Source organism: Equus quagga, chromosome 7 (assembly GCF_021613505.1).
Source record: "Equus quagga isolate Etosha38 chromosome 7, UCLA_HA_Equagga_1.0, whole genome shotgun sequence".
NCBI lineage: Eukaryota > Metazoa > Chordata > Mammalia > Perissodactyla > Equidae > Equus > Equus quagga.
Window position 1 is genome coordinate 37,627,650 of NC_060273.1, and position 12,861 is coordinate 37,640,510.

At 51.6% G+C, this 12,861-nt stretch overlaps 1 protein-coding gene across 1 annotated transcript; it reads right to left on the minus strand.

Annotated features, from left to right (window-relative positions):
- Positions 1 to 71: 71 nt before the first annotated feature.
- On the minus strand, positions 72 to 11,127 carry ACTL6B (actin like 6B). Its single transcript, XM_046668394.1, has 14 exons — positions 11,103 to 11,127; positions 10,560 to 10,636; positions 10,190 to 10,355; positions 9,800 to 9,900; positions 5,569 to 5,666; positions 4,806 to 4,900; positions 4,634 to 4,740; positions 3,844 to 3,933; positions 3,631 to 3,692; positions 3,403 to 3,517; positions 3,208 to 3,288; positions 3,013 to 3,108; positions 2,718 to 2,804; positions 72 to 152 (listed from the first exon to the last, which is right to left on the minus strand). The coding sequence occupies exons 1-14, from the start codon at positions 11,125 to 11,127 to the stop codon at positions 72 to 74; spliced, it is 1,281 nt and encodes a 426-aa protein (XP_046524350.1).
- Between the last annotated feature and the right edge of the window lie 1,734 nt (positions 11,128 to 12,861).

Below are 12,861 nucleotides of genomic sequence, written 5' to 3' on the forward strand. Positions count from 1 at the left end.
CCCTCTCCCCTTGCTTTTGCATCCCCTCCCGCCCGGCTGCAGGCGGGCCTGTGGGTGGGGAGGGGGCGCCCTCAGGGGCACTTCCGCTCCACGCACTGCTTCCCGCCCTCCTCATATTCCTGCTTGGAGATCCACATCTGCTGGAAAGTGCCCTGGGTAGGGGGACAACATCGGCGGTCAGGGGTCAGGGCGGCCCTGGAGGAAGGGGGTGTGCGCCTCCCCGCGTTACACCCCAGCAGGCTCAGCTCCTTGAAACCCTCCTCCTGGTCTCTCCCGTCTCTCAGTCCCACATCTCTCCCGCAACGACCTCCCCGCCCCCTCCTCCCGTCCCCCCCTTCATATTCAGAGGGTGAATACTCCTCTTCATATCGTTCAGTCCACGATTCAGTCATTCAACAAGTAGTTACTGAGCACCTGTCTGCCCGGGCCAGGCAACCAGCATCCCAACACCCCCCCAAACACACACACACACACATTCCTCCTTCACCAGGTATTCTGTCACTCTCTCAGGGGTCACAAACTTGTCAAGTCTCCTTCATTCCCGAGAAAAATCCTTCTTCCACCCTCACCATTCCGGCACCACCTAACCTCTAGATGGAGCTGTCTTCTCTCTGGGCCCCGCCCCCACACTTGTTGCAACTTTCTCCTTGAGGGTCTCCTGCACTGGGCATCTCAGACTGTCCCTTCTCTGATGGTTGCTCTGTCTCTGCCCTAAAGTTAATGTCTGCGTCCCTGGTTCTGCCCCTGTTTGTCTCCTTGGCTCACAGAACAAACCCTGGACCAGCTCATCCATTCCCGTGGCTTCTGCTCATGCGCTAAAACCACACCCCTCGCCTGTTTCCAGTACAAACCTCGATGGGTGCGGGTGCCAGAGGTCACCGTCTTCCCTCAGGCCTCCCCCAGACCTGCTTCTTTGGTCTTTCTCACCTTTACACTAGCGCTGCCGATACAGGGGCCACTCGCCACCTGCAGCTACTGAGCACTTGAAATGAGGCCAGTCCGAGTGCACACCCGATACTGAAGACTAAGTCCAGAAAGAAGAATGTAAAATATCTCAATTGCTGTTATATTGATCACACATTGAAATGATATTTTGAATATATTGGATTAAGTAAAATATATCTTTTAAACTTAATTTCACCTGATTCTTTGGACTCTTTTTAAATATGGCTACTAGAAAATTAAAAATTGCATATGTGGACCGGCCCTGTGGCCAAGTGGTTAAGTTCGTGTGCTCCGCTTCAGCGGCCCAGAGTTTCGCCGGTTTGGATCCTGGGCTTGGACATGGTGCCCCTCATCAGGCCACACTGGACGGTGTCCCACATTCCACAACTAGAAGGACCCACAACTAAAATATATAGCTATGTACTGGGGGATTTGGGGAGAAAAAGCAGGGGGAAAAAAAAGATTGGCAACAGTTGTTAGCTCAGGCGCCAATCTTGATAAAAAAAAAAAATTGCATATGTGGCTCCCATTATGTCCCCATCGGACAGAGCTGCCAGAAGCTGGTGTCCTGGGCCTTGTCCTGGACTCTTTCCCTCTCACCTGCTGTATCTAAACAATGTCCACATTCTGTCAGTTGGACCTCCCAGTTCCACCCCCGACATCCATTCCTCTTGAACCCGTCACAGTGGAGACCACAGCAGCCCTCTCCAAGCCACTCTCCACTCTGCAGCCCATGTGAGTTCCCTGCACTCAGAGCCACCATGTCTGCCCATCGCCTTTGGCCTTGCCTGCCCTCCCCGTGGTCCCAGCACCCTCTCTCTCTCTTGGCCTCATGAGTTCTTACTCAATCTTCCCATCTCAGTTTGAATGCTCCTTAGAGGCCCTTCAGTGACCCCTGAACTAGATCAGGTCCTCCCTTGAAAGAACACCCTCACACTTCGTGGTTACTTCCCTATTAACGGTCTTGGCCTCTAGACCATCTCTGCTCCTGGAGGCAGGGACTACGTCAGGCTGGCTCCACATCAGGCTCACAGGACGCCCGCAATAACTGGGTGTGGCTCACATGCTCCTAGCCCCGAGCTAACTTCAGGCTGGCAGCCTCCTGACTTTCTGACCCCTGTTTCTGTCTCCTTAGGGGATTCTCCTCCAGTGGATGTCCTCCTTGTCCTATCATGGCCCTGCTGTCCCCTCTGTGTGGCTGACACTCCAGATGCAGTTTGCATCTCCAGCTCCCCGCTCAACGTCCCCTGCAGCCGGTCCGGACTGAACTCACCACCTCCTGCCCCAGAACCAAGCCGCCTGCCTCCCCTCTATTTGCCCCTTGCTCGCCACCTCATCCCCACTGCTACCCAGCCTATGACTCCAGGGTGACAGAAGGAGCCTCCTCGCAAGGTCCCCTTGAGTCCAGCATGTACCCCAATCCCCAAACACTCAAGCCTGAGGTAGTCTTCCCAAACATGCTCATGACTGTCACATCGCCTTGCACCAAACCTTCAGTGTCTCCCCTCCGCTAACTGAGTACCGTGGCTGCCTCTTCCTGGCACACGAGGCCACCACAATCCCATCCCAACCAACCTCTCCAGCTTCCTGTCCCTTCTGCTCCCTGATTTGTGTCCTGATGGAGTATTTACCCTTCTGGGAGCACTGACCGCCCTTTCTCAAAAAGACATGCTTGTTGAATGAATGAATGAGGAGGGAGGCAAGATGGCGGGGCCGTCTTGGGTCTTCCCCTTTCCCACATTCAGTACTAGGCCAGGACCCTTCCCTCTCACCAGTGAGGCCAAGATGGAGCCCCCAATCCAGGGGCTGAACTTGCGCTCCATGGTGCTGTTGCTGGCGATGAGCTTCAGGCGCATGCTCTGAGGGGAAATAGGGGCTGGGGGAAGCAGACGCCTGGGTTCTGGGAAGGGACAGGGCTGGGGGTGAGAAAGACTGGGAAGCCATAGGGGAGAGGGTCTGCTCTGGTGGCCAGGATGCTCCTTGGGGAAGGAGGAAGAACTTAGTCTCAAGGGGCTAAGCCAGGATTGAGGTCCAAGGTCCTGGTGGGGAAGTGGGGTGGGCTCCTACCGGTGGGGTCTTCTGGGAAAGCTCTCGATTGAGCCTGTCAGTGAAGCCCTGGAGCAGCGTGTTGCCCCCCGTGACAATGACACTGCCATACAGGCCCTGAGGGCAGAGAGGAGGAGTGAGCCCCCAGGGTACAGCCCCTCCCTGTCTCCCCCCTACTTCTGGGCCCCTTTGCCCAGCCACAGGCTTGGGCCTCACCGGGCGAATGTCGATGTCGCACATGCCGATGCTGGTGGTCACCACGTGGCCCACACCCAACATGGTGTTTCCTGACAGGCCCTGCGGAGAAAGGCGACCTGGGCTTTGTATCCTCTGCCCCATCTCCCCAGATCCCCTGTGATCCTTCCTAGCCTCCCCCACACCGCAGCATCCGGAGACTCCAGCCAGCCCAACCTTGACATTGGAGGGATCAAACAGGCCCTCAGGGATGCGGAGTCGCTCAGCGCCGTAGTCTGTGTTGTAGCCATTGGGCATCTCATAGTGCACTGTAGGCATCTGTGCAGCCACCCTGCCCAGGAAGGAGTAAGACTCTGCCTGGGGGTGCTCCCAAAGGACCAGAGGTGCCCCCTGAGTCCCAGTTCTGCCCTCTCGCCCACCCGCCTAGCCATGGGCCCCACTCACTGCTCATCGTAGGGAGAGTCTGAGACCTGCAGCACGGAGGCCTGGAAGTCCTGAATCACCTCCTGAGAACCCAGGGAGGAGTGAGGGCCCAGGCTCCCTCCTCAGCCCCCCAGCCCACCCGCAGGGCCTCCCTCCCTTCCCCTCTACACAGGGCAGGGGACTAGTAGCTGGGGAGAGGCAGGGTGTTTCAGGGGATCCTCTCCAGTTCCTCACGTTGCACATGTAGTTGTGCCAGGACTTGGAAACCTGAGGTAGCTTCTCCTTCTTCTTCCAGTTTGGGGGGGCGCCCTCCCGTACGGGCTCCTGTAGGGGCACAGCCTATGAGCGCCTTCCCCATCCCACATTTGCGGGCCCACCCTGACCATCCCTGCTTTCCTAGCACTCTCGGCTCTGTGCTCATGGGTGTTGGCTTCTCTGTGCTGTCGCCCACAAAGGGTGTTTCTCTCCCTTCCCCATTGGAGGAGAGAGAATGGGGAGAACCTTCCCCGTGAATGCCCGCGTGTAGCTGATCTGGAAGTGCCTGGTCAGAGAAAGCTGAGGGCCTGGGGAATACATTGGGAGACCAGAATCTTAAGGTAACAGCCTTGTACCCGGCCATGTTGCATGCGGGGGTCCAGGGGGGACCCTTGCCTGCAGTGTCTCATTTAACGCTCACAGCTGCTGTATGCGCTGTTACTGCACTTTACAGGAGAGGAAACTGAGGCTTGGGAGATTCAGTCTTATGCTCTAGGTCACACAGCGTTTACATGGTAAAGACTGACCTTGAACCTGGGTCTACTGGATGCCAGAACGCACCACACTGGCCCTCATACATCCTGCTACTAGCTAGCTGTGTGTCATCAGCCACATCCTTCAGTCTGTCAGCGTCTCTGATGCACTGATGTTAACTGAGGAACCGGATCCAGGGTCCTCTGGGGGCCCTGCGGCTCCCCGCTCTGATACCTGATAGGTCAGTGGGTTGCCAGTCATAGGGTGAGTGCCCAGGACTCCCCAGAGGCCTCACCTTGGCTGCGATCATGTAAGGTGGGATGATGTCAATGGCCATTTCCTGGAAGAGCTCCCGGCACTGCATGGAGATGAAGTCCCCTGCCAGAGGCGACTTGACAATGCCTGGAAGGGGAGGAGTGTCAGCATATGGTTCCCCAAGGCACCCCTGACCCCTGCCGAGACCCCACCTTGCTGCAGGACGTAGCCATCATGCACTGGAATGGCGGTGGTGTGGGTGGCCCCACTGTCCAGCACTAGGCCCGTGGAACGTCCGTTTGCAAAGCTGGCGTGGGATGGGTAGGTCAAAGAGACAGCGGCAGCAAATGAGGGGGCTGGAGTCCAGGTCTGGCTTGGCCACTCTCTGTTCTCCCAGGTCTCGCCCATTCCCAGTCAATAAATCTCTCTTTCTGGTTTGTGACCCATCTGCTGGAGAAAGGCTCCTGGGACCCCTGTCCCTTCTTCCCTGTCTGAATCACAACTTCTTCCTCTGTTTCTTCCTTCTGAGCTCCCAGTCTCTCTTTAGTCTTGGTTCTACATCCTAGGGGCTCCCTGAAAGTAGGGGCCATATGGCCCCAGTGCCTAGCACAGGGTTCAATGCAAGGTAAATCCTTAAAAACATAAATGCCGACTGGCTGTTTGGGAAGGGAACTCCTCAGTGTCATATACCTCTCCCTCCCTTCTCCAGTGCCAGCCCCTGCTGTCTACTTGGCCCAACTCTCTCTCTCTCTCTGCTCAGCCTGATCCAAGGAATGGGAAAGGGCCCATGACCTGGCCACTCTGGAGTTCAAGGCACTCAGCCCACAGGGGCCCTCTACTCTAATGGGGATCAAGGGGGTGCCTGCCCATCCAGGACATTGATCTCCAAAGAATCAGGCCCAACCCCCAGCTCAGTGGGCCACGCACCCCACCCTGGCCCTCCACCCAGGCACAGCCGTTCAACCCAGAGGATACGCGGTAAGCACTGCCGTCTTGCATAAGAAGAAGGCAGGAATGTTGTACTGCTCGAACATCAGCTCTGTCAGCTTCTCCCGCTTGGCCCGTGTGTTCCACTGGGGAGAAAGTGCAGGAGGGGTGGCTTCAGGAAGGGAGAGGCACAGATGCAGGTATATACACATGTACACACACACACACACAGGTCAGGCCCCTTGACTCACCTAGACCTTTAGAATGTGAGAACTATAAAGAATTTTAAAGATCATAATCCAAACCCAGCTGAAGAAAACATAACTCACAGAGGGATAAGGACTTGCCCAAGATCACACAGAAAGCTCTTGGTAGAGCTGGGTCTAGAGTCATAGTTTCTTGACTCCTGGCCCACTGCTCTTTATTGTATAATACACTCTTCAGGCTCCTCCCAGCCCCCAGTACATCCCTCTTCCTCATTCTAACCATCTGAGGCAAGAAAGCTGGGGAAGAGGATTTCTGGGTAAAAATGGTAGATTGAATGCAAACATCTAATTTTATTCCCTTCCAAGATCCCAGCAAAAACTATAATAAAGGGGCAATTTAAAAAGACATAAACCCAGAAAGCCAACCAGCATGTGAAAAGATGCTTAACATTGTTGGCCATTAGGGAAATGCAAATTGAAAGCACAATGAGATACTACTGCATACCTACTAGGATGGTGATGATAATTTTTAATAAACCACACACACGCGCACGCAAAACAGAAAATAACAAGTGTTAGAAAGGATGTGGAGAAATTGAAATCCTTGTACATTACTGCTGGGAAGGTTAAATGGCTCAGCCACTGTGGAAAACAGTTGGGAGTTCCTCAAAAAGTTAAACATAGAATTACCATATGAGCGAGCAATTTTACTCCTACTTATATACCTAAAAGAATTGAAAACAGGTACTTAAACAAGTCCTTGTATACAACTGCTCATAGTAGCACTATTCACAATAGCCAAAAGTGGAAACAACTCAAATGTTCATCAATGAATGAATGGAAAAAGAAATTGTGGTACATCCATTCAATGGAATATTACTCAGTCATAATAAATAATAAAGTAATGATATATGTTACGACATGGATGAATCTTGAAAACATTGTGCTAAGTGAAAGAATATAGACACAAAAAGTTACATATTGCATGATTTCACTTATATGAAAGATCGAGAATAGATATATCCATTGAGACAGGAAGCAGATTGACGGTTGCCAAGGGCTGGGGGCAAGGGGAGTGGAGAGAAACTACTTAATGAAAATGGATTTTCTTTGGTGGTGATGCAAATGTTTTGGAACTAGATAGAGGTGATGGTTGCACAACATTGTGGCTGTATTAAATGCCACTGAATTGTTAACTTTAAAAAGGTTAATTTTATGTTATATGAATTTTACCTAAAGAGAGAGAGAGACATACACCCTCAAGGGTTGGGGATAATAAGAAAGGAGTAGATAGCAACAAATTTTTGGTCAGGAAGATTGGCCCTGAGCTAACATCTGTTGCCAATCTTCCTCGTTTTTTTCTTTTCCTCCCTAAAGCCTCAGTGCATAGTTGTATGTCCTAGTTGTAGGTCGTTCTAGTTCTTCTATGTGGGATGCTGCTACAGCATGGCTTGATGGGCAGTGCGGAGGTCTGTGTCCAGGATACAAACTGACGAACCTCACGTCATGGAAGCAGAATGTGTGAGCTTAACCACTCGGCAACAGGGCCAGCCCCAACAAACTTTTGAAGGTTGAAAATCAGATAGGTGAGCAGTAACTGACTTAACAGATTCAAGAATGCTGATTCCTAAGCTGGTGGTGGAAAAAGTCAGGAACAACCTGTGTTAAATTGCAGAATCCTCACAGGGATCAGGAATTGGTAGTTTCAGGTATCTCTGGAAGCAGAGGGAAAGGAAAAGCTAAAATAAGATTGTTTAAAGCTATTCAAGTACCAGATCCCTAAATTATCTCCCAACACCATGTCACTGCGCTACTGCCCACCCCAACCCAGCAGAAGACTGGAAGTTTATGCTGTGGAGAGAAGAAAACTGAGGGTCTCTGAACTGGTGGGACACTTGACATAGTTGCGAGTGAGGACCCTAAAAACAGGGGAATTAAGTGATGCCATGCGTATTGAATGCTGAGAACATCAGCCATATTCCCTCACCTGGCTCCCAGAAAGGAGGTGGCCAGGCCTGTCTTCAGGGTGGAAGTCTTCCCTGTGGGTTACATCAAAAATCTAAAGATGCCAATTATCAGAGGCTGCTCAGAAAACATCCCAGTCAGATCGTCCTATAGCAGAGATGGCAGTCAACAAGTCCCTTGCCCCACACAGCCTCCAATCAGCTTTAAAAAGCTGGTCCCCCACACTTAAACATAAGCAGATGACCAAAGATTTGCAGAAATCTGATAAATATCTCTAAAATGAGATGGAGGCTCCAAAATAAGGGCAGAAAAAAGCACCTTGGAAGAAGAGAAATTATACAGGGAGATGAAAACTTCCAAAACCAAAACAAGTAATACCCTTAGTGAGATAACAGATGATATTGCACCCATGAAAGAAGAATAGGATGCTCTAAAAAGTTACATTCATGAAACAAAAAAAGACCTCTTGGAAAATAAAAATACAAGAGGAGAAATGAAAAACTTAAAAGAAGAGTTGAAAAATAAATTTGAGGGAATATCTTGAGAATTAGAGGAAAAGATAAAGAGAGGAGAAAGGATTAAAAAATTAGGGGACAGTTCAGGAGGTACGAAATCCAAATAATAGGATTTCACAACAGAAAGAACAGAGAAAATTGAGAGAAATAAATCATCAAATAAGCAATTAAATTTTTTTCACTGAATTAAAGACACAGGTTTCCAGATTGAAGGGACATACTGAGTGTCTTGAGTAATGGATAAAAATAAACCAATATAATATTGTGAAATTATAGAACACTGAGGACAAAGTGAAAATTCTATAAACTTTCAGGAAGAGAAAAAATTACGTCAAAGAATCAGGAATTAGATGGCTTCAACCTTCTTGATGGCAACAATAAATGCTGGAAGACAATGAAGAAGTGCCTTCAAGATTCTGAAGAAAAATGATTTCCAACCTGGAGTGTCATACCCAGCTAAGATATCCAACCAAAGTTAGCCATGCAAGGTCTCAAAAATTTTACCTCCCATGACCTTTCTAAGGCAGTTACTGGAGGATGTGCTCCGTGAAAACAAGGGAGTGAATCAAGAAAAGGAGTCATGAGATACAGGAAACAGGAATTCCAACACAGGAGAGAGGCAAAGGGATTCCCTAAAATGATGGTGAATGGAGATGTCAGGATGATAGCTATGTCCTCTGAGTAGAAGGGAACTAGTGCAAAATGGAGCAGATCAGTGGGCTCCTGGAGAGATTGCCTCAAGAAGATGAAATTGATAGAACACCTAAAGGAATTAACATCTTTAGAAAAGGTATAGATAAATGATAAATAATTTAGGGTCACATTATTAAGTAGATAGAAAACTATGCAAAATAAAAACCAAGACAATTTTCAGTTCTAGAAAAAACAAAAAGTTGTTTAAGAAAGCAAGAGTAACCATAATTTATTGCCTGGTTCAGCCCTGATTAGCATACAAAATAATAAGAGTGTAAATACTGAATATTGATCTTTAAGAAACTGAAAATACAACTGTACTTAAAGACGGGGAATGAGAAATATGTGTGCGGACTGGGGGAGGAAAGAGAGCTAAATTTTCATTTTCTATTGTGGGAAATCCATATATAATGCCTAAAACTAAAAAATCCACAAGCAGCTATTTAAGTGTGATATTTAGAGATATGAAAGGAAATGACAAAAAAAAATGAGCCAAAAGAGAGAAGCAGTTGCGTCTAGAAAAGGGGAAATGGAAGGAGGGTGAGAATGGCAGTTTTTTTCTTAACCTACTTTTAAAGAAAATTGATTTTTATGTGCATATACAATATTGACAAAAATTTTAAGTTAAAAGGTCAAAAAAGGGCTTTGGGAGGAAAAAAGGGCAGTGGATAAGGCCAACTTTGGGAAGGGTGAGTAGATTATTGCAGGAGGAGGAGAGAGGCATGGAGATTCAACCAGGGAGGAAGGAAAGTGGTTGAAGATGATAGAGTTGGAAGGAAAGTCTGAAAAGCCAGGTGGAGTGATTGATGGCAGCGGCTTGAGGAGCGAGGTGAATTGTGGAAAGGAGGTGCTCCACCCTAGGTTTGGACTAGGGGGTGGATGAGACAAGGAGACACTTACCGGTGCCTCTGACATGAGCACTGGGTGCAGGTTTGGCTCGGACTTGACGTGTTTGCTGTAGGTGTGGTCCAGGATGGCACGGAAGCACTCCCAGTCCTCGACTGGGGCCAGGAGACCAGTGTGAAGAAATGAAGACAGGCAGGCAGGCAGGGGTCCGGGGACAGGAGGGAAAGGGAGGAGGGAGGCCAAGTTCAGGTGAGGAGAAGGAAGACTAGCTCCACGGGAAATCCCCCTTTCCCAGGAATCTGATGTGGGTCTTCTGGGTTGGGAACCAGGTGGCTGTGGGAAGAAGTGAGGGGATCCCCGGGACTTGGGCAGCTGCAAGGAAGACTCCGTGGGTGTGGGGTGCTCCCAGTCTTTGTCAGGAGACGGTGTGTGAGGACTCCTTACTCATGCCATTCTTGAGAGGCGACATGACCTCCGCTCCATCCCGAGGCACGTGCAGGGCGTTGGTGTCGATGTGAAAGATCTTCCCTTTCTTGTCTTTCTCCCCCTCCAGTTCCAGCCCGCCTCCCTCCTCCGCGGCCAGCAGCCCCACCGTGGTGGGGAAGTCAGCCTGGAACGGGGGATGGGCAGGAAAAGGGATCAATCTTTTGCCCCGATCCAGGACCTCGGCAAGGCCCTCAGCCCGCCCCTGGGTTTACTCCCACATTCCCGTTCTACAGAGCTTTTCGCTGGGCTCTGAGAGCTCCAGGTCATTGGAAAGCCTGGAGGGGAGTCCGGAGCCCCTAGGATTTGGGGAAGGGGCTGGAAGGCTCACCTTGGGGCAGTCCTCCCCAGCGTACCCAGCGCGGACTGAGAAGGAGCCAATGTCAAAGACCAGCGCCCCCACCTCATCTGTGCGGGGAGACAGGCGTGTGAGGGGACCTCTCCCAAAATCTCTCCCCCTGGATAGTTCTGAGAGGAGGTCAGGGCAGAGCCACAGTCTCGCCACCTTCAAAGCCAGCCGGGGCAGGTGGGAGCTCGGCCTGGAGTCCCGGGTCCTGGGAGTGGGGGGTCAAATCTCCAGAGTCCCTTCTTGCCCTGTGGCCTTGTTCGGGCCATTCTCCTTGCTGGGAAGGAAGGAGCCGGAGACTGGGAGGAGGTAGGTTGAATGGTGGACAGGTTGGGCCCGGTGCGCGCGAGCGTCCCGGGAGGGTTGAAGGTAGGAGTGGCGCAGGACCCAAATCCCGGGCTGGACCCGCTCGAGCGCCGAGGTGACAGGCCCCGGGGTGCCCAGAGCCTGGGTCGCACGGGTTCGGGGCGCAGGGCTGCGCGCGAGGCCGCGCCAGGCTGGGGAGCCTGAAGCCGGAGGCTCACTCACCTCCGCCGTAGACGCCCCCGCTCATAGTGCCCTCAGCGCTGCTCGCGGCCCGTGGGCGGCGGCGGGATCAGCACCGAGGCGGCCGGACAGCTCCCGGGATCGCGGGCGGGGCGGGGCGCGGGGCGGCCAATCGGGAGGCCGGATCCCCCGCCCCCAACGGCGCCGCTGATTGGCTGCGAGGCGAGACAATAACCCGGCCTGGGGCCGCTGCTTTAAAGGCGTAGACGCCTCAACGTTAGGCAGCCAGGAGGGGATTAGGCGGAGGATGGCAAGGGACTGGCCCTTAGGGATAGGCGGGTAGAGAGCAGACAAACGAAGGAGATGGAGACCTTGTCCATCCAGAGACCAGGACTCCGCAGGGTGACTGATGGGGCCTCTGCTCCCTTGCTTTTTTAAATGAGGTCGAGGGTGGGGCGCCATCGTCCTGCAGAGTCGTCCATTCTCAGGGTCCTGAGCAAGGTTTGCCATACTCAGGCCTGAATGAAATCACCGGGAGAGGGAGGGAAAGGAAGAAGGAAAGAGGAGGGATGAAGGAGGAGGTGTGTCTCCATCTTCCCCTGTTTCATTCCACCCTTGTCCTTTTTTTTTTTGCTGAGGAAGATTAGCCCTGAGCTAACATCTGTTGCCAATCTTCCTCTTTTTTTGCTTGAGGAAGATTAGCCCTGAGCTAACATCTGTTGCCAATCTTCCTGTTTTTTTGCTTGAGGAAGATTAGCCCTGAGCTAACATCTGTGCCAATCTTCCTCCACTTTATATGTGGGTTGCTACCACAGCTTGGCTGATGAGTGGTGTAGGTCCATGCCCCCAAACAGGGCTGCTGAAGTGGAGCACACGGAACTTAACCACTATGCCACTGGAGCTGGTCCACCCTTGTCTTTCTGAGGGCCACTGGTCCCCTGGTGCCTGGGCCTTATACATACACACGTGTACACACATTCACACATGGGCGCTCAGCTAGCCCAGCTGTAGCTTCCTTTCCCCTGCCCTCTCTCTTCCTCTGCTCTCCTCAGGAGGCATTTATCAAGCAAGTACATTTTCCACTAGTTGGTTCTTCGGTTCTCCTAGGCGCCTGGCATGATGCCACCTCCACAGCAGTTTTGACAGCAAAGGCGAAGGAGCAGCTCTGACAGCCTTGCTTAGCTGTGAGACTCTTATGTGAGGCTGTGTAGGTGTGTGCCTGTGTGTGTGTGTTTATGTGTGTCGATATATGTGTGCATGTGCATATGTATGTATGCATGTAGGTACATGTGAATACATGTGTTAAGGGCTCTCCTACCTACTTGCTTGGGGGTAGAGGGAACATTAAGACCAGAGACGGCAGAAGAAGAGGGTACTGTGTGATAGCTGCATGCCCCTGAAGGGTCTCTGCTCACCAGATGCCCACTCTGGAAGGGACTCCACCCATCCCCAGCCAAAGGACAGAAGGTTTGAGCTGGCTCATTGGTTACCCACTGGCAATGGTGGCATTTCACATGCGCAGGATTGGTTCAGAGTCCTGCCTGGCTCCCCAGACTGGAGGAGTCCAGGCTGCAGGGGAAGGGGTGAGCTGTAGTGGGGAGCGCTGACTCAGGAGCTGGGAAACTGAAATATTCCTGAGTGACCCTAGGTCAGTCATTGACCTCTCTATAAATTGAGGCCTGGATGAACCGGATGAGCCCCTAAACCTCTGGCGCCTGTATTTATTCACCTTTCTAAATGGGAGGTGAGGGTTAAGTGAACACTGGAGGAGGGGAAAGTGATTCTATTCACAGCCTGCAAC

Coding starts and splice junctions, on each gene's coding strand:
- ACTL6B (XM_046668394.1), bottom strand. CDS start 11,127: ATGAGCGGGGGCGTCTACGGCGGAG. Junction 3,693..3,843: donor GGCACAACTACATGTGCAAC/GTGAGGAACTGG, acceptor CTGGGTTCTCAG/GAGGTGATTCAGGACTTCCA. Junction 3,289..3,402: donor TTGATCCCTCCAATGTCAAG/GTTGGGCTGGCT, acceptor CTTTCTCCGCAG/GGCCTGTCAGGAAACACCAT.